General features: G+C 36.9%; 2 protein-coding genes across 3 annotated transcripts; one reads left to right on the forward strand and one right to left on the reverse strand.

Moving 5' to 3' along the window:
• Window positions 1-194: 194 nt before the first annotated feature.
• Window positions 195-6257, forward strand: marchf5l (membrane-associated ring finger (C3HC4) 5, like). Of its 2 annotated transcripts, none has more exons than XM_079600336.1 (7): window positions 195-353; window positions 864-963; window positions 1044-1246; window positions 2418-2548; window positions 2626-2809; window positions 4974-5140; window positions 5215-6257. In XM_079600336.1, the coding sequence occupies exons 2-7, from the start codon at window positions 935-937 to the stop codon at window positions 5374-5376; spliced, it is 876 nt and encodes a 291-aa protein (XP_079456462.1). In that variant the 5' UTR covers window positions 195-353; window positions 864-934; the 3' UTR covers window positions 5377-6257. The 2 variants fall into 2 exon arrangements, with proteins under 2 accessions (XP_079456462.1, XP_079456463.1); XM_079600337.1 differs by having other exon boundaries at window positions 236-353; window positions 861-963.
• A 4071-nt stretch (window positions 6258-10328) lies between these two features.
• npy8ar (neuropeptide Y receptor Y8a) lies at window positions 10329-22835 on the reverse strand. Its single transcript, XM_079600310.1, has 2 exons — window positions 22401-22835; window positions 10329-12592 (listed from the first exon to the last, which is right to left on the reverse strand). Exon 2 carries the CDS (start codon window positions 12466-12468, stop codon window positions 11332-11334), a length of 1137 nt encoding a protein of 378 aa, XP_079456436.1. The 5' UTR covers window positions 12469-12592; window positions 22401-22835; the 3' UTR covers window positions 10329-11331.
• Window positions 22836-23692: the final 857 nt, after the last annotated feature.

Consider the following 23692-nt stretch of genomic DNA (forward strand, 5'->3'; position numbering starts at 1 on the left):
CAGTAGCAGAGAGGAAGATATTTTAAAAAACATAATAAATATTGAATTAGCTTATTGCATTTTGAACAATTATCCAACACATTTAATTCACTTTTTGTTTTTATTTAAGCATTCTCTTACAATAAGTAAGACTATAAATACATACGCGGTTAAACATGAAACGGATATTATACATAGACAGTAACTTATATAGCACGTTCGGGACATTTATTTTGACAACCGGAAGTAGCTTATCCGGAAATTGTTCTTCATGAGGTTGTTATTCTGTCCTCCGAGAAATTGAAAGTGTCAAATCAGCCAGAGATCCAAACTAAACGACTATCAGAAAAGATTAATCTACAAAACATCTTCAGGTGAGGATCTACATATCAATTCACTTAACAATGTTGACTAAATGACCAGGTGTGGTATGTTTATTGCTGTAAAAACGTAAATGTTGTGGTATGGGGCTGTTTGGTTTATTTACAGTGAGTCATTCCAAATGAAAATTGTTTTGAATTATGCATTTAAATTTGCGCAATGTCCACTGCCCTGACATTCAAACGTGATCAAGGCCTGATTAACACAAAATTAATAATGATAATGTAATTGCAAAACATTTATAGCGCATCTTACATACAAAGACAGACATTAGAAGAATAAATATAATATAACTATCATGCCATGTATCATACCATATCCTATACTACATTTAAAAAATACCTTTTATTGAAATATTTAGTCATTTCTGTAATATAAATAATGCTGACCTGGCCACCCTAATATAATATCATATTATGTGTTTAGCTCCAAATATTATTGAATAAAAAAAATGCAATATAGCAAATATTCTTGTATTTAAGTATAATGATCTCTGTTAGCAGGTGTTGTACACTGAGCCTGCTCTGGCTCACTCATGTTGGAGCTGGAGACCGTGGATCAAACCTGACAAAAGATGGCCTGTGTAGATGAACCTCCAGAGAAGTGAGTTTCCCCATTTGTTGTGAATCACCGTTTAGTAGTACTCTTAGTTATGTGCTCACTAACATGTCGCCCAACGACAGGCACTGCTGGGTTTGTTTTGCCACGGAGAAGGAGGATCGTGCTGCAGAATGGGTCAGTCCGTGCCGCTGTAAGGGCTGCACTAAGTGGATCCATCAGTCTTGCTTACAGCGTTGGCTTGACGAAAAACAGAAGGGAAACAGTGGTGGAGCCGTCAGCTGCCCGCAATGTGGCACTGAATATCATATAGTTTTCCCCAAAATGGGTAAGTATTTGCATTTCACCTTTTTGAAGGGAGGCTTACTGATACCGTTTTCCTCTTTCGTTGCATGTCTTGTGACTCTTGTCATGGACTATTACATATTTAATGCATATCCTTATTGCACCAGATCACTGCCCGTTTATAAAAATATTCTGGATAATTTTCTCACGATTAGTTTTGCACCAGTGTTGTTATTAACTAAAACTAAACAATAAAAAACTGATAAATAACTGATAGAATGTAAATTAAAATTAAAATATTAGATGAAAAACATAAACTTAAAAAAAATGTAAATGAATCATCATTGTTAACTGAAATAAGTGTTAGTTGAAGACTAAAACTAAAATTTAAATAAAAACAAATAAAAGCTACGCTATTAAAAAAATTGTTAACTGAATTAAAGCTGAAATAAATTATAAATATTAGATGAAAAATTGAAATACTGAAATAAAATAAGTGTAATACATTTTTGTAATACAAAAATCCAAATAAACATAAGTTTTAAAACTAAACTATTAAAAATATGTTGTTAACTGAAATAAAGCTGAGATAAATTAAAATATATAAATATTAAGTGGGAAATTTAAACTTAAAAAACGGAAATTTAAATACTGAAATGAAATAAATTGGAAGTTGAAATACAAAAATTACTGAAACCCAAATAAAAATAAATTAAAGAAGCTAAACTATCAACAACAAAAATTGTCAACTGAAATAAAGCTTAGATAAATTCAATATAAAAAACTTGAAAAAATGTAAACGAAAATTGAAATACTGAAATAAAATAAGTGTAAGTTGAAATACTAAAATTGCAATACATTTTTTTTTTAACTGAATAAATTGTTTTTTTTAAATGGTAAAAGCATATAAAGCCAGCTGAAATAAAAATAAAAACGGTCAACATAAATGTTCAAAATATTAATAATTACTCTTAAAAGTGACACAACATGAAGGCCAAGTATAGTAACCCACACTCGGAATATGTCCTCTGCATTTGCACTCATTTTCACTTGCGTACATCATCATGTATTTCATTTTTGACAAATTAGCTCAGAAAATGTGGCAAAAGTGCACAGATGCTGTGTGGGCGTACTAATGACTAATATTCTGTGTGGCTGTTACTGTGCTCATTGAATAGGGAAGTGTTGAATGTGTGGTTTTGTCTCTCTTCCAGGGCCTCTGGTGTACTTCCTCCAGCAGGTGGATCGAGCTCTGTCCAGGGCCAGTCCGTTCGCGGCGGCTGGAGTCGTGGTGGGCACTGTTTACTGGTCGGCCGTGACCTACGGTGCCGTCACGGTTATGCAGGTGCGTTGAAGACGGGAGGAAGAAAGGAGCTCGGCTCTCCTTGGCTCTTTTGAACACTTTTTCTTCTCGGTTTTTAGGTGGTGGGGCATAAGAAGGGTCTGGATGTGATGGAGCGTGCAGATCCTCTCTTCCTGCTCATGGGTTTACCCACCATTCCCGTCATGCTGGTACTGGGGAAAATGATCCGCTGGGAGGATTACGTGGTGCGGCTCTGGCAGCGACACTCTTCCAAGCTTCAGGTCTTCAGCGGGCTTGTTCCTGGTATGTGGAAGACAGGGTTAAACTGGGCTGGAGTTCATTGTTGTTCTTTATACTTAAACTAAAACTATCAACAAATTTTTTCGTTATTTGAAATTAAAGCTAAATATAACTTACAACACTAATAAAAATAACAAAATTACTTAAGCTTCAACTAAATTTAGAATGAAAGTTTTTATTTTTATGTTTTCAGTTTTCATTTAGATTTAAAGGATAATTCCGGTATTTAACACCTTGAGTCTATATTGTAGTTTGTTTTGGATGAACAAGAGTGGTGGACAAAATTTTTTTTGACTATGGTGCCTCTCTCGAGTTTTTGACTATAAAATAATTGGCCATGGACCCATTTAACATTGGAGTCAATGGGCATGTCCGAAAATGTCATTAAAACAACCTTTAACATTAGTTTTCAAAACTGTGCAACTCACCGAGTGATTAGTGATGTTAGTTGATGTTCCAGAAACAAAAAGTGTTGCGAAATACAGTTTCTGTCGTGTTTTATTCGTCATTTTGTAAAATCCCATTGAATTCTGTTGAAGGACTGAGTGCTCGTTAATATAAATGCGCTACCGGAAACGGAAAGGGGGCTGTTTACATTTGGTCGATGTAACGTTAGTCTTTTTACTCGCTTCCGTTTCTCATAAGGCTAGCGAGCAGAGCAACTGTGCTCCGGGAGAGTAAGCGAAATAAACAAACAAAACCTTCATTAATTGTTACTTGTAATATGAAGTTTAACTCGACTGTGACCGTGAGTGTCCCGCGAGACATAAACATCGGTTATCGCCATCAAGTGGTCGGGAGTGTGCTAACGCTTCAGATTCAAATATTGAGCGGAAGTTACACAGTTGTGAAGTGTCTGAAAAAATAGTTCCACTATTGCAAAATAAACGGATTGGAATCATATATTGCGCCGATATATTGTTTATAATCATCAACGAACACCACTAACCACTCGGTGAGTTTAACAGTTTTGTAAACGAACATTATTGGCTGTTTTAATGACATTTTCGGACATGCCCATTGACTCCAATGTTAAATGGGTCCATGGCCAATTGTATTATAGTCAAAAACTCGAGAGAGGAACCATTGTCAAAAAAATGTTGTCCACCACTCTTGTTCATCCAAAACAAACTACAATATAGACTCAAGGTGTTAAATACCGGAATTATCCTTTAAGTTTGTTTTAGTCATTTTGTTATTATTAAGAAAAACGATTATATTTTGCTTTAATTAATTTTTATATTTTCAGTTAATTTGTTGAAGTACTAATGTTACTAACATTAAAACAGAAATAAAAAAGCTAAATATATATATTTTTAAACATAAATGACTAAAACCTAAGCTAAAATTAAAGCCTTTAATTTTATTTTAAGTTTTAATCTTTTTTTTATTTGCTAGTCATTATTAAAAAACAATTAGATTAATCTTTAATTTATTTATGATGTTTTCAGTTAATTTGTTGAAATTAAAACAATATAAACAAAGCGTTTATTTTTATGAAAAGTGTGTCATTTTCATTTTAGTTTGTTTGTCACTTTTTATTTGCTTTTGTTAAGATTTATTTATTTTTTAAACTTTTAGTTTTAGTAATTTTAGTACTTCAACAAATTCCCTTTTATTTTTAGATTTTCAGTTTCAGCGAAGTACAAAAATTTGAACTGAAATAAAAATAAATTAAAGCTAAATATTATTATTTTTAAACATATAATGACAAAAATGAAAATGAAAGTTGTCAGTTTTCATTTTCATTTTAGTTTAAGTTTGTCACTTTTTAATTGCTTTCACCATTTTTATTTTAAAAATCAACTATATTTAGCTTTATTTTATTTCAGTTTATTTTATTTTTATATTTAGTACTTCAACTAATTCACTTTTATTTTTATATTTATATTAAGTCGTTAAAGTACCAAAAAGACTCAAACTGAAATGAAAAAAAGCTAAATCTAAATGTTTTTTTTAAAATAAAAGCTAATTCAAAGCTGATTCATCCAAAAATTTACATTTTGACATTGACTCACCCTCTCATTCTAAACCCATGTATAAATATTTAGTGTATAGCTCATTTTTGTGTGAACTGTTCTTTTAAAGCATCTTAGAATGGATGATTTACTGTCATAATCATACCGTAAACCATTTTTGCAGCACAAAATATCATTTGTTTGCACAGGGATGGGTCGAGCTCTGCCCCGCGCCCCAGCAGAAGGCGGATACGGAGGAGACCATCTCTCTGTGTCTCGCACCCTGTGTGGAGCCCTCATCTTCCCCTCCATCGCCAGCCTGGTGGGTCGTCTCCTGTTCCGCAGGGTCACGTCAAACCTGCAGCGCACCATCCTGGTGAGAGTCCACCACCCATACAACCTGGAATTACATCAGCCAGTGCAAAGCCTAACCCAGTTTTCCTCTTCCAGGGTGGCATTGCCTTCGTGGTGATCAAGGGAGTGCTGAAAGTGTATTTCAAACAGCAGCAGTACCTCATCCAGGCCAACAGACACATCCTGAATTACCCCAAGCCCGAGGCACGAGCAGACGGCGCTGTTGAGGACGACAACGAAGACAGTAGCAATGAATGAAGAGGATGCACTTGAAGAAATGTAGTATAGGATTCGCAGAATAAAAATACATATTTACGGATGTTTAAAGACATAATTTTTCAGCTTCACACGGCTCTAATATAGCACAAACACGTTTGCTATGTGTTATTATTATAATGCAATGATGGCCGAAGTTCTTTCATCTGTGAGAAACTCTTGCTGGGGTGTTGAAGGGCTTGTAATAGCGAAATGCACCTTCAGATGGCGCCAAAACAAAGCTGGAAACTGCACTGTGCACTGATGTCTGCTGAAGAAAGACATTGTCATTTATGCTGCAAATGTACCAGCAGAATCATGGAATGAGAATGAGTTTATTGATTCTAATTGAAGGCAATACACACTTGCTCTTTAAAGGCAATTACTAATAAAGATAATAAACCCAGAAACTTTGACTTTGATGCATTACTGTAATCGTTTTTGATAAAGGTGGAACAACCTGGGAAAAAAAGATAAATTTGCATATCTGGGCAAGACCAGTCCAGGATCAGATGTAATATTTGACCCCAAAATCAAAAGAGATTTTATATCTGTTTTATATCATGCATGTATTTTGCTTAAAGAAACCGTTAAGAGTGGATGCATTATTAGGAGGTACAACATGGAAAGAAACATCTGGATCATTTCACTCCAAAAATTAAAGAATAATATTCTGCATTAAGATATATTTTTAGAGATATTACATTATTTTTGTTTTTTGCATTGGATTTGTGATGTATTAAATAAATGTATTTTCAGACCGAAATCAAATGAGCTGTAATGCACTTGGATGTTTATTATTATTATATTATTAGTGATTGTCATTGTTTTCAATGTTTCTCATGTTAAGGCCTTTATGTATACAAATAAAATATATATATATATATACATTATTGGAAACACTTTAAAATAAGATTCATTAGTTAAGTTAGTTAATGCATTAACTTATATTAACTAACAATGAGCAACACAATTGTTACAGTATTTATTCATCTTTGTTGACATAAATTAATACAACTGTTCATTGTTAGTTCAGGTTCATTACCTAATGTTAACAGATACAACTTTGATTTTAATCAGGTATTAGTAAATGTTGAGATTAACATTAACTGAGATTAATAAATGCTTTGGAAATATTTTTCATAGTTAATTTTAACTGATGTAGTTAACATGTTTTGACTAATGAATGTCATAAGTTGACCTCAGACAACAATATATATATTTTTAAAAGCCAGTTCATGACAATGTTGGTAACCAGACAGTCAATGGCTACTGATTAGGCTAATGATTACCAACATTCTTTAAAATATATTTTTGTTGTGTTCAACAGAAGAAAGAAACTCATACAGGGTTGGAATATTTGAGGGTATGGAAGCCCTAAAAGGCCATATATTTGTTTTTTTCTATCTTGTTTACTTGTGATCTCGACAAAACAAAAGTTTTCTACAAAAGTCTCTACAAAAGTGTTACAAGTATTTTTTTTTTACAATGATTGTTTAATTCTAAAACACACTGCGCACTAGTTAGGTCTATAGTGGATATTTTCAGCAAAAAGTTTACTTCACTTAATAATAAAGTCTACAATAAATAAATTAGGCTAATGGGCTAATTAATAATCACTGTTCAATCAATGTACGTTAAAACATTTTATTTGTGTAACTTAGAGAAAATGTTTATGTCGAGATCACGAGAAAATTAAGTAGGCTAGTGATAATGAGAAAACAACTTTTGTTATGTCGTGATCACGAGAAAACAAGAAAGAAGAATAATAATAATCAGGTGGACTCTTAGGGCTTCCGTATGAGGGTAAATAAACGATGAAAAAAAAATCATTTTTGGGTGAACTATCCCTTTAAGGAACGCAGAACAGTGACGTCTATCTTAAACAGAAGTGTTAAATATCTAGTCGTCTAATTTTCCCGCTCATCCCCGCCGGCCTGTTTGGCGGCCAGAGCGAATCCTTCACGCTGAGAGCGAGTGGCATCGCATCATGTCTGCACTCCGGCTGCCTTCTGGAGGAATGGCGAAGACAAGACTGAGGAAAATGCACCCCATTAAGATTCTGGTTTGCTTCTGATCTCTTATTTCTTTATTTCTGAGGGAAAAAAAACTATGAATAATGTAAAAGTTTGCAGATGTTAAACGGCTGGCTGTGAGAAAAGACAGCAGGGGGAGCGCAATCGGCTCACCCGAGATGACTTCATTTGGGTTTAAAAATACACCCCCGCTCACAGCACGGCATCTAAAACAGTCCTCTGGGATTGTTTGTCGCTCATTTTTAAACATCTCTGTCAGGCTTTATTACAGCTGTCAAACAACAGTGGAACGTAACGACGTTCATGACGCAGAAAATCTTAAACCCCACAATGCATCTGTCACTTACGGGCCATAAACATAGGCTACGATGTAATCGGCCTACTTCGCACATAAAGTTGTAAGTAAATGCCTTAATTTAAGGTATTTTTATGGAGCCAGATATAAAATCAAAGGATTTGGAGGGCTGAAGATGCATAACAGTCGAAATTCATGTGACAGCATCGAAGTAGAACACATTTTATTTTCTGATATTTTTGTGGTCTGCCTTGATGGTCCAGATGAAAAGAAATTTACTTTGAGTCCTAATGAAAAGTAACGAGCAAAGGAACATAAAAAGAGACACATAGGCCTAAAATATCCAGCCATTATGTAAAAAAAAAAAGAAATAATATAAAAGGCAGTTTTTGGGAAATATATGTGACATTGGATTTACGAACAAAACAAATAACAACAACTAGAATCATACACATATAGGCTATTTTACTTTATCTACTATAAAATGATAGTCTATGTGGAAATGTAGCTATAAACAGAACCAGAGCAAAAAGTGTGTTATTCTAACAATGACTCATTATAACTCATAACATAAGTGGGTCATTTTTTTTCTGCAGTACTTTCAAAGCATTAACATTCATTCCTGTTGTATTTTTAAGGAAGTATTTCTATAAAACAGTATTAGGGTAGGGTACTTTCAGAAATAGGCTCTGGTCACTGGTATCTTACACAATAGAATGACAGAATTGGAAAAAAAAGTTAAGGCCCGTTCAACCATAATAATATCTAGGCTACGTTAAATATATTTTAAAAATCATTTTTAATGTAAAAGAATAGAGTCCACACCACTTCTATAATGATAACGACACAGAAGAACGAAATTGGAATCACTTTCAGAACTTTTGGTGAAATCTGCCAGCCAATCAGATTCAGAATCCATCCTGCTTTAGCATTTAAAGTGGCAGAAGACACTTATAATAATATTATAATTATAATAATACAAGCAGCACGCTTATAATAAACAGAACAATATCATGAGTTGGTGTGGACACTAATATAGTTACCAATTTAGTTATCTTTCTCGGTGTAAATGGCCCTTTATCCAGTTAGCCAATGCTCACAAGGATTTGTATTATCTTTTTTTTTTAATAACATACATTTTTGTGATATCCAACAGGATAAAACGTGAAAAATAACATCCAATACCTCAAAACATCACAGAATTCATGAAATCCATATCCATTACTGATGCTCAAGCCTTTGTTTTCCCACCAAAAGTATGTCATTTCCTGAAAGATGATGTAATTGAGGAACTGGTGTAGTTAATACAATACTAAATGGATAAATTAACGTTAACTTAACGTTGAAAATATGATTTTTTTTAAAGTACATTGGATTTCCATGTTAAAATTTGTATTTCTAGCTTAATAATTTATCCAATAAACATGAAAATGTGCTATATAGCTGGGGCATTGCCATCAAACATCAAAGACTATCAAAATGTGCTGCATTAGCAAGTAAATCTGATTGCAGAAAGACTATAGGGGAGATTCTGTCATATCAAGCAGTTCGCATCAAAGCTGCTGGGCTTACTTATATGACGTATAAATAAATGAACAAAAGTGGGGCTCATTTTCGATTCGAGTATTGCAGATAACCCACGGCAAGCTAATAAACTGGTGAGAATTATAAAACAGATAGGAGATGCAAGTGACAATCCCTCAGGACAAATGATGATTATCCGTTTTCTTTAAGCTCTATTTTGCTGGTGCGTCCCCAGAGGCGTTGGCCTACACATCCTACACGAACCAATGGATTGTCTTCAAACACTTCACTTTCAGATATTATTAGTGACCTGCTGGAAATCAATGGCAATTTAAAATAAGTGCATCTTATCAAGAATGAGAAAACAAGGTTAGCCAAAAAGCTTTTATCTCTGTGCCACACGTTTCATCTCCTCTAAAAACTGCGGCAGCAGTGAAAAAAGAAATGGGACACGTGAGACAGCAGATCAAGTGGCCTGAGATTAGTAACACCTCTAAACAGGACTCCTTGACCTGGACACCGTTCACGCAAGAATGGCTGTGATTTTATCACCTGGGCTGTCATGTCACGGACAGCGCATTGAAGAGCGGCATGATCTAGCATAAATTGAACTCTATGACAAAATGTAAGATGTCCTTTTGACCAATGAAAATTTGAATGAAAAAGACATTTATATATTTTACTGTTAATGACTATGTTTAAAAAATATATATATATATTTTGTGTGTTAAATCACATGAAACCTTTCAAGAACATGTCAAGGTTACATTTCACCCCCAAAAAATTTATAATAATAAAAAATAAAATATATATATATATAAGCTATACCTTGAATGCAATGTCACTACAGCATCTGTAAAATGAAAATCATACATTCTAATATTCCCCATATTTTTCCATCACCACAGGAATGCTATAAAACATTTATATCTGTGATGAAAGTGCTGTTATGTTATTGCCATTATACAAGCCAGGAAAATTGCCTCTCAGATGGCAATCTGTTTCTAAAGAGGCGAATTTGACTCGACTACCTTGACGGGCATCAAAAGGAAGATGCCTCAGGTGGAATGTTACCTGCATAAAAGATTTCTTTCTGTAAACATGCACTTAGTGGTTCATGCATCGGTAATACAGACACTCCTGCTGTATATGCAAATTATTTCATCTTCAGTAATGAGCAGGAGAATGAGCGTTCAATAATAATTGCCGCCACACAAGAGAGGGAAGATTAACAAGAGAAACAGCAAGTGACAGAAGAGAAGTACATGGATGTCATGTTTCCTCATTTATTTACGCTTTCAGAACTAGTATTCATAAGGCAACAAGAACGTCAACACCAAACACTTGTAGAAACTTAACTTTGCTTTGACTTCGATCATCAATAAAATGTGTAATACCAAACTGGCATTGGCACAGTCATGTATCTATTGTAGCAGAAGATGGGTGTGTTGTTAACACCGATGCTCAAACGTTTAATATTTTTCCCAACATTACAGAGGCACAATTCAAAGGTCAAATGCAGCGTAAGCGATCTCACCAAAGCAACACAATAAATAGTAATAGTTCCAATTCATTAAACAACAACCACAAAACCTGACATGAACAGAATAAATACTTTGGTGAGGGCACCAACTCACTGCTACAGAGATTGTAACAAAGAACTAAAAGAATCGAACATGAAAAGTAATTTCATTTTAACAACAACTTCCTGTTTGATGTGAAACGTCTGGCGCGCAATGAGCGCTAAACCAATCCAGTCTCATAAATCAGTCCTTCCTCTCATAACACAACAGCTTGAAAGCGTCATCAGAGGAATAGTCACATTCTTGATGGAACATTTATCCCGTACAAGTCACACTTGGGGAAAGGAATGACGCCCAGGCTACCCTAGCTGTCTTTAACAAAACATCACGCTGTGTTCCTCGTAGGAACATGCAGACCTGGACCCCGGAAAACACGGCAACAGTTGGTAGAGGTTGTTTTTAGATCTCTTGGGTATGAACTGATGCAGAAACCCACATAGCAATTCCACGTCTCCATGGAAACAGTGCCAGCTCATCCTCAACCCCTCCCCTTGTTCTCTTCTCCGTTCCGGCAGTCTCTTTAGCAGTGAGCGCACTGTTCCGATCTGCCCAGAGAGCCCTGCTGCATGGACGAAACCTTGGTGACATCGGTGGCCACCGTCGAAAGCGGGAAGCTCTCGTAGGTCTCCGGAACGCCCCAGCCGCAATGGCAGCGCTGGAGCGTCGCCTTCAGCTCCTTCTGGAAGTTGGTGTTGAGGAAGCCGTACACCACCGGGTTCACACAGGTAGACGCCATGGCCATCAGGTGGCAGGCGGAGAAGATGACGTCATGCTGGCAAGAAGGAAGCACCTGGTGGTACCAGTCAAAGATGGTGTTGAAAACATTGAGTGGGAGCCAGCAGAGAGCAAAAGCGACTACGATTAAGACCAACATGGCATTGATGCGTTGAGCGCCCCGTGCTTTTCTCTGCCTGGCCTCGGTGGCCTGCTCCACCATCTCCTTCCGTCTGCGCAGACGCAGGAATATGCGCAAGTAACAGACTAAAATGAGAAGCAGGGGCAGACAGTACTGGAAAAGCAGAAGCGAGGTGGTGTACGCCAAACGGTTGCGTTCGGACGGCCAGAGCTCCATGCAAATGACGTGGTCGCTGAATGGGTTGAACGGCAGGCTGAGGTTCTGGAACGGGGCGTTAGTTAGGATATTAAAGGACAGGAAGGGTAGGGAAATGAAGCAGGCCACCATCCAGGTGACGGCCACGGCCAGGTACGAATGGCCTGCGGCGGGCGTCCAGCCGGTGGGGTGGATGATGAGTTGATGCCGCTCTAATGCGATAAGGACCAACGAGAAGATGGAGACCGTGACGGACATGCACTGCACAAACGGCGTGACCTTGCACAGCGTCTCACCCAAGATCCAGCGGTCCATGAGCGTGTAGATGACCGTCACGGGGAGGCACACCACGCACATGAGGATGTCGGAGCAGGAGAGGTTGGCGATGAGGATGTTGGTGACGTTTCTCATCTCTTTTTGTCTGGATATGATGAAGACCAGACAGGTGTTGCCCACCAAACCCACCGCTATAACAGTGCTGTAGGCCACGATCAGAAGGGTTGTGCCACTCACAGAGGGAGGGCACACGTTGGAATCCACCCATGTTCTCTGGCCCAACACAGCTGAGGTGTTGCTGATGTTGTCTGAGGTTGGAGAGGCCTCCATAAGTCTCAAAGTTGGATGAGAAGCAGCTAGGCGTTCACAGAAGCGTCCACTCTTCAAACACCATAAGAAAGTCGACTCATTGTTGAGATCCTTGCATTTATTCGCAGACAGCCAGATGGTTGACCTGGAGGAAAAGGAGCATGTAAAGACTGTTAGCTGGCATTAAAATGGGCAATATGTTGAGAGAGATTTAATGGGAAAGGATTTAACTCAAGTGAATCTCTGGGAGAGGTTAAACCCCTTAATCCAACAGATGTTTGAGGACTTGAAATCTGAACAGACATATCTTGTTTAAAGAGAAAACACTGCAAATCTCTCTAAAGTATTTTCACCTTATCATTTCATAAATTAGTTTATGCATATGTCCAACAAAACATCTGATTCGTTCTGCTCTAATAATGGCATAAACTCAACTAATACTCTATGCAAAAACTCCCTCGGGGTGTTGACAGGTCATCCTGTTTGTTAAGCTGACAGATGGAGGTCTCTCTCATGACTATTCTCTCTTTATCCCTTTTATCTCCAAGTTCTCTTTTCTTTGGCCTCAAATGGCTTTTATGTGATGAAGTGATAAAAATAATCATATCACGAACCACCGATTTAAAAGCTGCCAATGTACTAGCACATTTTTACACAGTATTTGACCGGTTTACCATGTCAACCTCAGTCAACCTAAAGGGATGGACATTGAGAACCTTATTCAATGAAATACTAGAACCAAATATTTTTGTGGCCACGCTATGCTACTGAATCTACCGTGCCATAGCAAAATAAATTATGTTTTAGTTAGCAGTCTGAATTGAACATGAGAGAAAAACTGGACACTGTCAAATAATACAGTGACATTCATAGAAAATACATCTTTCTATTGCACTGTCCTAGCTATAAGATTAAAAATGCTCCTATTTGACCATGACAAGAAATAGGAGAACATGTAAGACAGACAGAAGCAACTTTTTTTTTTCCTGTGTATTAACTTTCATATGTTAATTGTTCACCACATCACTAGTAAATGTGCACTAAACAGTAGATGGTGTCCATTTTAATTTCATGATGACTTTAAATATGTTTGCCTTAGGGATGCTTCCTCAAAAAATGTTTTAGATGAAATTGTAGACGGATTTGTTAAACTCCTGTTTCCTTCCTTCCTTCGTTCTATTACTCCACATACTTGAATAAGCACTGCATATAAAGTGACTTCATTTGACTTCTGTAATGCATACAGATTGGTATCAATCGCATCAAATATTTTACTCTCGCAGTCACTTTAGCTAATTTATTCCCCGAGCCGGCCACTCTGAGTTTCACTCGGATTGAATAAGTGTTGTAATTAAGCCGCGGCTAATATCCTCTCGCTCCTCCAAACCAACTGTCAGGAGTTTCACACCAGCTTATTACGTCATTCATCTCACATGGAGAGGGAAGCTGATTCAGGGAATGCCTTGCTGAGATTATCTACTCCACAGTTTCAATCCTTCACAGCTCTAAAGAGCATAATTTATCACACATAATCTTTTAAAGAAGTACTATACAATTTGCATTTCACAAATGAAATACCAATGCTTAAGGCAGCAAAAGAGTGTGTTGCTTTTGGCAACACAAGACCAGGGGGCTCTCAATGCAGTAGCTAAAGTGTTCTTACTAGTTGCTAGGCCGTTGCCTGAGTGGTTTCTAGGGTGTTTATACGTGACTGCTAGATGTTTTGGGTGGTTTCCAGGGCACTTCTATGCAAAGTGTTCTGAGTGGTTGCTAGGGTGTAGCTATGTGGCTGCTAGACATTATAAGTGGTTGCTAGGACATTGTTATGAAGCAGCTTAAGTGGTTAGTAGGCCATTGTAGACATTTTGGGTGGTTGCCAGATGTTTAATAGAGTGTTCTGAGTGGTTTCTAGGGTGTGGCTTTGTGGCAGGTAAACATTTTAGGTGGTGTCAAGTAGGGTTGGGAATCGAAATTCAATACTTAAGGTCATACAGATACTTGTTATAAAATGAAAAATCTAATTCCTCTTTTCGATTCCTTTGTGTGCATTTACAATACTTTAAACCATTCAAGTGCAAGAAGACTTGCGTTCTGTTTTCTGTCTTGCGCACACATCAAAAAAATGTGAAGGCCGCCTCTCATATTGAAAAGTTCCTGATTCTATACTGAGTCCATAGGCAAAGATTCCTTGTGTAAGTCTTATTTATTAGCCTGTTGATTTTTGTTCATGGTATTCAGCTACAATTATATGTTTTGCAATTAGACTTAGAATAAATGTGAATATCTTAAGTTTCTTTTACCGTTGGAATTGGAATCGATAAGAATCGTAATCGTTAAAATTGAAGCGATTCCCAACCCTAGTTACTTACAAGGCGGTCCAGGTGTTCTGAGTGGTTGCTAGGGTGTTGCCATGTGGCTGTTAGACATTTTGGGTGCTTGCCAGGTGGTTACTAGAGTGTTCTGCAAGGTTGACAGGGCATTTCTATGTGGTTGCTAAACTGTTCTAAGTGGTTGCTAGGTTGTCAGTCTAAATAGTCTATTCTGTTCCCTATATGTTAGATATCTCTAAACATGGGTTGAAACAACCCAGCATTTTTAAAAGCATTCTAAGATAGAGGTCAGATATGAGAATATGATATATCTCTGATATGTGATATCTTTGATAGATGTGTCCTTCACAGGATACAAAATATCGTATTACCACAGCGCTGACATGCTGTCTCTCTGAAATATATTGGCATATATCACAGGCAGCAGCATCGGAGGTTTGTGTGTGTGGAGAGAATGACTCAAGAATTTAAGGGAGTGTGTGAAATTATATAAGGCAGAACTAAATTAATCATCTAATTTTCATATCACACAGACAAGTCTGAGCGACATGCTTTCATAACTGCTCACAGAGATTCGCTACTTGTGCAAATCAAATGCTCATTGTCATATGAGATAAAAAAAGAAGTGAATACACCAAAAAGACAAAAATGAAGGCAAACTAGTATTTTTAGCAGGCATCTAAATCAAGCTGAGGTTCATAATAAAAATAAAAAGGACACTTTAACAGAATAATTCACCCAAATATGAAGATTATGTCATTATTTATTCACCCTCACGTCATTTCCAAACCGGTATGACTTTTTAAATAGCAGATTTATATAAAAAAATTATAGCATTCGTCCAAGCTGGTCCATACAATGTGGTGACCACCACTGCCAACAAGAATACCTGAATTATCACATAAAAGTCATTTGAAATACTATTATATTGATATATATTTTTAATAATATATATATTGCCTAGATAGCCCCATCCGCTTTCCCTTAAAGGCAATCTCCTTTTGTGTTCCAAGAAAAAAAGCCAAACAACATGCAACAACACGAGAAAATGAAGACAAAATGTTCATTTTTGTGTGAACTGTCCCTTTAACTAAAGCTTATGTAAAACTCTTCTCACAGGAAGCCAAAACACAACAGGACATTTATCACTATTTGTGAGCTGCTGACTGTCTACAAGGTCAGATAGATTCAGTCAGAAAACAAAAGAGTGAATTTTGCCAAACTGCTTTCTGCTTCCATTAACCTTGACGAGGTTTGACAGATGCTCTAGTACAGGGGCGCCCAATCCTGTTCCTGGAGATCTACCTTCCTGCAAAGATCAGCTCCATGATGATCTTTATTATTAGGCACCTCTTATTATCAAATTAATATTACAATAATTTCATAGCGCATCACTGTATAACTGACGCACAGTGAAGATAATAAAATATATTAGATTAGCTTACTGCTCATTTTTAAAACAACTTGTTTAACACTAAATACTTCTTCAAATTTGTTTCACTACATATGGGCACATATTCTACATATGAGAAATATTAAGAAAATAAAGTAAGACCATTATATACTATTATCAGAACATGTTGAAGTAGATTCAGCTCTCATCGGTCAGTTTTTACTTTCACCAAATTGACTGGGGCTTGAGACTTCTTCACCTGTATAACTCTAGTGCAAATTTGCACAATGCTTGTGTAATATTCGCTGGCTCGCCTTCATGGTTTAAAATATATCCAATATTTTGCGACGTGACTTTTACAAGCAGGGCAGGGCCGAGAGCCGTGGGAACCTGCGCACTACATCGGGGGAGTGACGACAGTGTAGGATTAGAGAGGACCAGGCCTGGACTTTATGTTGTGTTTTGTTTATATTTGTGCAGCAGTCGTCCGTGAGGGGCTGCCACTTTACTTTCGTTTTGTTGTTTGTTTATTTTGATATTGTTGATATTAAAGTTTACGTTGATCTTTTTCCGTATCCCGCCTCCTCCTTCCCTGAGCCTTTAAACCCTGTTACATTGGTAGCATAATTAAAGCGGCAGCCCCTCATGGACGACTGCCACATATAAATAAAATAAAACCACAACATAAATAGTCCAGGCCTGGTACTCTCTCGTCCTTCACTGTCGTCACTTCTCCTTTGGTCCTTTCAGTGCTTCTCTGTGAGAATCAAGACCGGTGTGATGCGCAGGTGGCGCCCATGGCTCTCGGCCCCGTCCTGCTTGCCACAGTGACTTTTTTCTTTATCAACAATAGCTCGCAAAATGATGGACATCGATTCCAATTTCGCATGTCATATCCCGTGATAATGAAGTAGACTAAATTACACAATGAGGTGGGCCAGACCTCGGCATTCCGGTTCACCCCCATCCCCCTTCACATGATCTCAAGCGCAAGCCCCCCTGAGAATTATAAAAGCCCCCCCCCCCCCCCCCCCATGTGGTGTGTCCTGGCGCCGGGACTGCTTGAAGGGCAGCTAATAAGCTAATAACAACTACTACTAGCAAAGTCAGACAACAAGCAACACCTTTACTATACCATGACCAACTCAGTGGAACATAATGTTTTTTCTGGCAACTTTTTTATTGGTACTTTATTGCGCTCTCTGTATTAGAAAGATATTTGACTCATATTAGCATCTGTGAGTCACTTGGGAAATTGACAGCTTCATAATAACCTTGAGTTATGCCAGGCTAATCACAACCTCTGATTAAACAGACTATTGATGGAACTGTCGAATCAACAAATGGCATCGGGAGTGATCAAACCTAATCAAACTATTCTTTAAAATAATTGTCTTGCTGAAGTGTGTCAGCAAGTGTGTTTTTCTCTGATAAAATACTTTCTCCTATTTTATCTTTGAAGAGTAGTTAATCAAAAATGAATATTCTGTCTTTATTTACTCACCCTTATGTTGTTCTAAACTTGTATTGTGTTTTTTTCGTACAATGTCAGTGGTTTCAAATGACTTTGAAAATATCTTCTTTTGTGTTTCACAGAAGAAGAAAAAAATCTGAGGTTTGGAATGACACGGGTGACAACTGTAAGTAAACCATTTAGGTTGATTTGCTCAAATGGCATATTATAAAAACATTGATCTTTCTGTTTGAAGACAGCTACATTGTGCTCGTGCTTTTCTAAATCATCTGACCATTTGTTTTCAATGTTCACCTGACGGATAATAATATAAATTTGCATTCAAGGAGAGACCATAGTTATATCTAGAGACATCTAGACATCTTTTTTTTTTTTCAACTCTAATTTTTTCAGAAATCAAAAAAAAAAAAAAAAGATATAATGTAGCTGTCAAGGATGGAATCACATCTTGATTGAGAATTGTATCCCGGAGCTATTCTGACCATACAAACACATTTCCACTCATTATGTTCTTTACACAGATGGTAATTACACATTTCAACAACCTTGGATAGCAGGACATTATCTCTCTCTTTCTTTGACATGAGCTCTCTCGACCTTCAGCAAAAGGACAATGACATGCGGCACATGGCAGCTGAACAACAGTGTTATTGATGCGGGTTCATGGCCACAGAAGCCCTCGGCATCTCTGATTGAAGAGGAAAAGCCTGGCTCTCTGCCGTAGTGGATTCACATCAGTTCTGAGGAACACACGAGTTTCCATAAATATGTGTCTCCCTATAGGATGGTGGAAGGGCAATTCACTACATAGGACGCACACTGAAGTATAATACTGCTGAAATATATATACCACAAAGTGGCCCAAGGCAATGTGGTTTAAATCCATCTGGGCAGGCCAACTACACAGAGACAAGTCAATTTATCGGAAAATCAAGGTTGAAGAACAGCTGCTCTAGCGTAGTCTATTATTTGGGAGGACATGAATAGCAGGGAATCAAGATTAAAGCTGTGTGGGGGAAAAGGTATTAAAATACCTTAAAAGGAGCCGTTTCAGTTCACCCAAAAATGAAAATGCTGTCATTTACTCACCCTTAAACCTGGTCACTATTCTTTCAACAGATCCCTAAAATCTATGTTTATACGGTATGCATATATGTACATACATACACGCACACACACTACCATTCAAAAGTTTTGGATTGGTAATATTTTTTTATAGAAGTTAATACTCTTATTCAGCAAGGAAGAATACATTAAATTGAACAAAAGTGACAGTAAAAATAGTTTTATTTTTATTTTTGGCGGGGGGAATAGGGTTCAAATAAATGCCGTTCTTTTGAACTTTATATCAGGAATCCTGAAAAAAAAGACACATCACTGTTTCCACAAAAATATTAAGCAGCACAACTTTTCAACATTGATAATAATAATAATAAATGTTTCTTGAACAGCAAATCAGATTTCTGAAGGATCATGTGACACTGAAGACTAGATCCTAAAAATCCAGCTTTGCATCACAGGAATAAATAACATTTGAAAATATATTCAAATGGGAAACGGTTCTTTTAAATTGTGAAATAATATTTGATATTGTGAATTTATTTTTCTCAATATTACTGTATTAACTGTATTTTTGATGAAATAAAGACTTCTTTCAAAAAAATACTTTTTGAACAGTGAATATATACATAAATATTCCATTACGTATGAAAAAGAGCAGCATCTATATTCATTCACAGATAAAGGGTTTAATCAACATGACGTTGGTTTTTGACTGAACCTTTACATTTTAAGATGCATCTTAGCCGTGTATCTTTCACCAAAGGCAAGCGTAAATACAAGCTTTTCTTTAAAATGTCAGATTTTAGGCCACGGGCTGTAGTAAAAACTCAGGCCACCCATCATCTCAAACTTCACCCCATCCAGTAATCGCTGCAGGGTGAATCTCCTGGTGTCACCTTGGTTCTTGTGAAACGGGTGTTGAAAATGCACCAGGGGACGGCTAAAGCATAACACACGTTTCGTATAAGAATATAGCTGTTTTAGACACTTCATGTTCATTCGACTGATGAAGTTTGACAATCCATCAAAATCTATTACATCCATCCACTGACCTTTGATGTTTTCATCAGCACCTTTTTAGGATGGGAAAGCTTCCCCTCACTAGCTAATGTGCCTTCACATCCGACAGACATATGTATGATCTCTGTCCATTGAGAAATCCCTCAACACAGCACATGTAAAGACTTTTTTCATTTTTTTTTTTCCAACCTTGATCCTCTTGGTCCTCTGCAGAAAGATATGAAAGGTAGGCCTACATGAATAATCAATGGTCTACAATCTATAGAAATACACCCTGTGCATTGCACCGGTTCTCAACTTGTTTTGCTGCAGGATGCAGATTTTACATTGAACATTGAGTATGAACCAAACCAACCCAAAATCATCTCTTAGGGTGTGTTCACAATTATAGTTCGGTTCACTTGGTTCGTTTGTTCCGGATTTAAAAAAATAAAACATGTAATCATGGTCCGCTTAGCATTCACATTGGCATTTTAACACCTGCCTAAAGATACCAATCCTAAAGGCATAGGGATATGTTCACAACCTGATTGGTCGGCCTTTATTAAGTATATTTCACAACTGAACTTACCAAAACAATCTGTGTGCTGGACTAAATGCGCTCGTTGTATGTGCGTATCCTACATATGATGGTATGTTGACCAGCTGAGAACTCGTGAAGAGCTTATAAAATGTGTAAAGGAGTTAAAACAGCGGCAGGACTGAAGATCAGTCTGCGAGAAGCGGTTCTGACAACTGTGATGAGCAACATCGCGACTATGACAGGAAAAAACAGGTATGCTTGAGCATTCTGTACATTTCTGTCGCATCTTGTGACATCATGTCCTGTTTTTGGTTAATTTACATGTCTGGCCCACGCTGCGTTCATATTTCATTCAAACCGCAACAGAGATTGTTTGGAAGCGGATCGAGACCCATCTTCTCAGTGGTCTCAGTCCGCTTGTTTGTTGCGCACCAGGGTTTTATTTGGCAGCGTTCACACTTATTCAAATGAACCGCACTAACAGAGCAATCGCACCAGGATTCGATTTAATCGAACCAAACATGCCAAGTGTGAACACACCCTTACACCACATTGTGATATAGTCTACCACACTGTCGATTACCTTTTTAAGTTTTGTTCACAATTATTATAACGCAAACCTAATTTATCTGACGTCATCAATTTACATAAATGTGAGCCTTCAACGTCAAGAGCAAAAGATATCCGCTTAATTTCTTCTCCCTTTTAAAGTTGACATGTCTATTTATATTGCTTCCCCAACACGATTACATGGTTAGATGCATTTTATTTAGTATGTTTAGGGCATCGTTTCCCCCCTATTTCTATGGATATTAACCCACCAGTTGAGGATTCCTTTTTAAGCTACATAAACTAAAACTGCTATGACCATCTGTTATTGTTTCTTAATTCTTTCTGTGCAGATTTTTATTTAAAAAGAGATTAAAATAATGTCCTGCCATTACTATTCTTCCATCTTGTGCATGTAATCTTCTACGAAATGCAGTTCATTCAATGCTTGTGAAGTGTTGCTAATATGCAATAACATTGAAGATTACAAGCAGAACATCTCGATGGTCAAGTACAGACCCTTGAATAATGCACGGAAAACTAATCTTATGGTGACTTATTGCAAGATGACAGCTGCCCCACACCATGTCTTGACTGAAGGGTCTGTCTGAATCATGATACGGTCAAGAGAATATCTCCAGGAATGGTCTATTTTAAGAGGAAAGGACAGTGTAATAACCATTACCTTGAGATCCTTTAACACCTGTCGATCAAATTGCAGAGAGAGAGAGACCATAATAAACACTCCACAAGGGCAGGAAGCATTCTTAATCTATATACAATGCAATAACATACCTCTCATCCTAACATTAATCTTTTGTCTCTCAAGCCGCATAACCGAACAATCCCTGTGTCTAGTCTTGACCAAAAAAAAACACTCATTATTTTCTGAGATTATATTTTTAATGCACCCAGACAAGCACAAGCCAAATATTATATTTTAAATCCCACTTGTGGAAATCTCTGGTATGGTTGTGGTTATTCGTTCCCGGAATTACTTTTTGCTCTGACTATTTCCTCATCACGTTCAGCTGTCAACTAGATCATTCTATCAAGTCTCAAATTCCAAATTGGTGGAAAAGGTGAAAACGCTCTCACCTCCTTTCACTTATAATTTCCATCAACAGATATCAACATTTCACATAATGCTTCCTGAATTGAGATTATGCTCAGATAGCTGCTTGAGCAAATTGCTCACTAGATTGTTGGACACACATTTTTAAAGACTTTTTCTCTATAAGCAGAAGTTTCTTTAAAATACCTCAAGGATCATTTAGCGTTTCTGATAAATTAATGGCTTATTTTTATCTGGAAGTAAAAAAACACACATTTCATATCACATGCCAAGATTCAGATGATAAAAATCAGTTGCATAACTTTTTTTTTTTTTTTTTTTTTTTTTTTTTTTTATTTTTTTTTTTTTTTTTTTTCAGTTGCATAACTACTCAACACAGAAATGCAAGGAATGATTAAAATTCCAGACGCTTTTAAACTGTTCATGTCGCAAATCTGCTCAGATGTTCACACATCATGCATACAACTGAGTTTATGTTATTTCTAAACCTCTACAGCACGACATATTCACGATATAAGCAATCTTACCAGTCCAGCTGTATTTTCTCCTGCGCTGATACCGACAGTGCGGCGGAGAGCCCGAACTCGACTGACGGAGGAGGAGGAGGAGGAGGAAGAAGAGGCTGAAACTCCCTGTAACAGCATCAGTATCTGTCTGATTCTCTCAACGAGACTTCATGCGTACAGATGGGCAGAAAGTGTCGAGATGAAATGCTGAGAAACTTTGCGTGGACGTGATTTTGGTGTCATCCCCCTCTCGCGAGCACCTCATCACTCGATTGGTTGTTGTTTGGAGCTCTCGGTAAACAGACTTTGTCGCGCTGAATGCTGTGAGAAAGGTTAATTAATAAGATGGTTAATTAAGGCTAACCGATGATAGGTCATTGCTGTAATGCCACTGTGTTGTACAGTTAGGCTATATTTATTGACTGGAAATAAATGTCTCGTCATTTAGGCTGAAATGACTTTTTTCAACATCGATATTGTATTTAGATATTACATCATCTATAATGGTGTAACTATCAAGTAGGTATATATAGCCTAGGCTAATTGTCTTGCACGTCGAATAGCTAGACAGCCTATAGGCTAACGCAATATTTTTTTTCAAAAAGCGTTAGAACGCTATAGGCTAATATCGATATGTTTTCTCAGGGTAAGCCTATTCCGTTTGACCTAAAGAAAAAGCCTTTTTGTCAAATGTCAAAATATGTCATTTATTTTAATATGGCTTTGATTTAATTGACAAACGTTTTAAGATATAATTTTGTTTTTAATCTACTTAAGCTAATTTTATTTTATTTAAACGCATATGCCACTTAGTCCCTTTTGACTTCAAGCCCCACAAAAAAATGTCATAGGCCTATAAGCTACATGTTACATCTTAGTAGAGGTGGTGTGCTCATGTTGGTATGATTTTCTCTTTTTTTTCTTTTAATAACTCCACAGACCCAGAACAAAACGCATTAATCAGTGTCAGCATTGCATAGGCCTTTCAGTTAATATGAAGTTATAAATTATGCATGTCTATAATTATTGTAGAAAACTTTGAATTATACGTGTCACACCGCAGAATGCTGCCAGAATTGCATGAAATTATGCAACGTTAAATGAAACCAACAAAAGTCATTTTAATAGTTAGATCATATAAAAAAAAGCTCAATATGATAACATCTGCATTTTTACCTTTTACAGTGCACATTGATTGTAGATTGAAACAGAAATGTTATTCTGTACTTCTCCGACCACCTGAAGTTATTTAACATTTTCTTTAAGGTTATTTTCAAGTTATGATTAATCTAAAATCCCATTTATTCAACAAC

This window comes from Phoxinus phoxinus, assembly GCF_949152265.1.
Source record: "Phoxinus phoxinus genome assembly, chromosome: 23".
In the NCBI taxonomy this organism is placed as follows: domain Eukaryota; kingdom Metazoa; phylum Chordata; class Actinopteri; order Cypriniformes; family Leuciscidae; genus Phoxinus; species Phoxinus phoxinus.

Bases quoted from the DNA above. Each gene is read 5' to 3' on its own strand.
- marchf5l (XM_079600336.1), top strand. From the start codon at position 935: ATGGCCTGTGTAGATGAACCTCCAGAGAA. The intron at 1,247-2,417 runs GTAAGTATTTGC...TCTCTCTTCCAG, and splicing joins TATAGTTTTCCCCAAAATGG to GGCCTCTGGTGTACTTCCTC. The intron at 5,141-5,214 runs GTGAGAGTCCAC...TTCCTCTTCCAG, and splicing joins ACCTGCAGCGCACCATCCTG to GGTGGCATTGCCTTCGTGGT.
- npy8ar (XM_079600310.1), bottom strand. From the start codon at position 12,468: ATGGAGGCCTCTCCAACCTCAGACAACATCAGCAACACCTCAGCTGTG.